Source organism: Pollachius pollachius, assembly GCF_949987615.1.
Source record: "Pollachius pollachius genome assembly, chromosome: 10".
In the NCBI taxonomy this organism is placed as follows: domain Eukaryota; kingdom Metazoa; phylum Chordata; class Actinopteri; order Gadiformes; family Gadidae; genus Pollachius; species Pollachius pollachius.
In genome coordinates this window covers 12,601,614-12,605,367 of record NC_136943.1, presented here as the reverse complement: position 1 = coordinate 12,605,367, position 3,754 = coordinate 12,601,614, and the positions used below count along the sequence as shown (strand labels likewise).

The 3,754-nt window shown below is 50.2% G+C and overlaps 1 protein-coding gene across 1 annotated transcript; it reads left to right on the top strand.

Moving 5' to 3' along the window:
• Positions 1-784: 784 nt before the first annotated feature.
• On the top strand, positions 785-1,948 carry LOC307081220 (D(1) dopamine receptor-like; the record flags this gene model as incomplete). The annotated part of the gene is made up of 1 exon (XM_079744313.1): positions 785-1,948. The coding sequence occupies one exon, from the start codon at positions 785-787 to the stop codon at positions 1,946-1,948; it is 1,164 nt and encodes a 387-aa protein (XP_079600439.1).
• Positions 1,949-3,754: the final 1,806 nt, after the last annotated feature.

The window sequence follows — 3,754 nt, the reverse complement described above, 5'->3', positions numbered from 1 at the left end:
AGCAAATATCCGGCTCATGCTGATTGTTTCAACCTGTCCCTAAAGCGTGAGTAACCTGAGATAACAATTATAAGTTTCAAGCGGAACAGAGCAGCGTATACAGGTTTTTGTTTGTTTTTTTATAGGACCGACACAAATTAAAACTTAAATAAAATCTCATCATAAAACAACCTCTGTTAATGTAGGCCTAATACAATCGTTTGTAATAAAAACGCTTCGTTCAGATGTATAGATATTTTTTTACATGCGTGTTTGCACGTAGGCCTACAGGGAATATACATTTTATGTCAACCAATAGGCTGTTGTTATATCAAAACATTGAGGCAATACAAATGACTATGGTACAGAACAAATAATTGTAAATTAAAGTAGAGGGGAGGTAAACAACTGTTCCTTCTCCATTCCCCAGTACTGCTGATGAAATCGGTAAGAGGACACCGAATTGCAGAAATAATGGATATTTGGCACCCTATGAGGTGGGCACAGCACCAGTCTAATATCCAGTCGTTTCCCTGAGGGTATAAGTACAACAATCACTCTGGGCAGAGGACGTCCAATCGCACCAACAAAGATCACGAGGAAATGTCCCGACCAGCTGAGATCTGCCTCCCAACATCTGACGCCTCCTCGTCCATCTAAAGACAAAGGTTCACGCTCAGGAGAATGGCTCGCATGGATGGAGCTGAACCCCCTCAGAGGTTGACTGTTATCTAACTCCTCCGACAACATGCTGTTGTCCGTCCCAACGACCTGACCGAGAGCGCTGCGTGCTCGGGGGGGGGGGATGGGCGTGATGAACTACACCACGGCCGACAACAGCTTCCTGGAGGAGGCGCCGTCCAGCCGGGTGCTGACCGGCTGCTTCCTCTCGCTGCTCATCCTCACCACCCTGCTGGGGAACACGCTGGTCTGCGCGGCCGTCACCAAGTTCCGCCACCTGCGCTCCAAGGTCACCAACTTCTTTGTGATCTCGCTGGCCGTGTCCGACCTGCTGGTGGCCATCTTGGTGATGCCGTGGAAGGCGGTGACGGAGATCGCCGGCTTCTGGCCCTTTGGCGCCTTCTGCGACACGTGGGTGGCGTTCGACATCATGTGCTCCACGGCGTCCATCCTGAACCTGTGCGTGATCAGCGTGGACCGCTACTGGGCCATATCCAGCCCCTTCCGCTACGAGCGCAAGATGACGCCGCGCGTGGCCTCTGTGATGATCAGCGTGGCGTGGACGCTCTCCGTGCTCATCTCCTTCATCCCCGTGCAGCTCAACTGGCACAAGGCCCACACTAAAGCCCCGCCCTCGTTGGAAGGTCCCTCCGCCTCCCTGGCGCCCAACACCACCGTGGGGGACTACTACGGCCGCGGCGGCCCGGAGAACTGCGACTCCAGCCTCAACAGGACGTACGCCATCTCCACCTCCCTCATCAGCTTCTACATCCCCGTGGCCATCATGGTGGCCACGTACACCCAGATCTACCGCATCGCGCACCGGCAGATCCGGAGGATCTCCGCCCTGGAGCGGGCGGCCGAGAACGCCAAGAACCGCCACGGCAGCATGGTGGAAGGCGGGGGCAGCATCGCCGAGTCGGAGAGCTCCTTCAAGATGAGCTTCAAGCGGGAGACCAAGGTGCTGAAGACGCTGTCGGTGATCATGGGGGTGTTTGTGTGCTGCTGGCTCCCCTTCTTCGTCCTCAACTGCATGGTGCCCTTCTGCGAGCAGGCCGAGGGCGGCGGCGACGGTGGCGGCGGGAAGAGCGGGGGGGAGGCGTTCCCCTGCATCAGCCCCACCACCTTCGACGTGTTTGTGTGGTTCGGCTGGGCCAACTCCTCGCTGAACCCCATCATCTACGCCTTCAACGCCGACTTCCGCAAGGCCTTCTCCATCCTGCTGGGCTGCCACAGACTGTACCCTGGCGGCCACGGCGTGGAGACGGTGAGCCTCAACAAGAAGTGACTCGCCCTCCCCCCCCCCCCCCCGACGGTGGCCCTGACTCAGGCCCCGCCACACGCACCACGCGCACGCACGTCACAAGCGTCTCCTGTTGAACGCCGGCGCGCTTTGACTTACGTCGGAGGAGAACTGCTCCGTGCTGCTGACGCGCTGAGCCTGAAGGATACAATGACCCCTAGTGTTATCCTGCATAATCCCGTCAGCCCGCATGGGTAGGAATAGCCAGAGTTAGCTCGCCCATCTTGGCCTGACTGCCCCCCCCCCCCCCCCATCCTCACTCTGTTGAACTGGAGGACGCTCCCGTGAGAGATTAGGACTCTAGTCTCTGGTGTGCCAAGGCAGTGGGCCCCCAGTGCTCATGTGCCTTTTTTGAAATTGATAATCCCGAGCTAGGGCAGCATACTCTGTAATGCTATCAGACGCTGCTGCTTTTTGCAGTACTGTCGTGAGCACACATACACACTCACCACACACACACACACACTCATAGCGACATAATTGAACACATGAACGTAAACACACACACACACACACACACACACACACACACACCTGCAATGCAACTGCTGTATACACACAGCAGACTGTATTATTATTAAAGTCCTAGGAATATCCTGACTCTGGAAATATTGTAGACATTAAGGCCTCAAACCAAAGATTCTCACATCTGTGACTGGGCAATATGTAGGTGAGGTACATCCACAAGTGGCTTATATAATGTATACACTGTAATTAAGAGAGATTTGTTTGTTTAATATTGTTTTATCATTAAACATGTCACCTAGGTCCTAGCTGACCTACCAGGTAAAAAGAACCTAACAAAAATCTGGACCTCTTTTAAATTATTCACAAAAAAAAGATCTGTTCCAGTGAAAAATGTTTTATGAATGAGCATCTCGTATTACAGCATTTTCACTGATTGTTCCGAAACAACAGCAGATGGCCTGATTTTTGATACGATCTATCCAAAAAATAGAGCTAAGATGAAGAAGTACAAGTTTTGGCTTCAGACTAATGTGATGACCACAGGATTTAACAGAGAGTGACTGAATGAATACACTAACTTAATCATCCCTAGACGCTGCATACCTGCAATTAGAAGCACGGAAACTTTGCCTCATCAGTTGAAAGGCGATCACGTGATTATTTATTTCTGTGTCTTGCTCTGCCTAGAGTAGATACGGCCATAGCACGACTTCAGTTACTTTGTGTGACACATGGGGTCGACGTTACGTGACGCGGTAGCACGTGACATCAGTCACAAAGGATAAAAAAAATCTTTCAGTGCACCTCTTAATTTAATTAAATCTGTTCATTTTCATAAAATTCCTGTGTGCTTTGTTTTGTACTGAAGCTGATAAATGTACCTCCCTCGAGCTGTTATGACACCTCAATCTGACTTCCCCAGCTGTGTCTTCCATGGGTTATATAAGACAGTGAGTCTCTGAGCATTGCTAACATATGTGCATCAGCGAGGATAACTGCACAATATGTTACAATGAAGCATAGCTTCACATCGCTAATGCCAATTTTATGCGATCATTAAATTAATTACATGTGTGATTATTCAAGGGCGTACAATCTTTGATGCCCATCTGTGCGTATAACGAAGCCCAATCTAATCAGCACTATCCAATGTGCATTTAATTTATGGAAATGCATGGCAGAATTTAACAACATATAAGATCCTTCCTCTCTTGTACCTCAAACTCTGGTAAAGCTGCAATCTATAAACCTAAAATTTCTTCATAGTATTGTTTGTTGTGCCCTTACTGGTTTGTCAGTTTGAACAGATTTTCTCACCCGTCC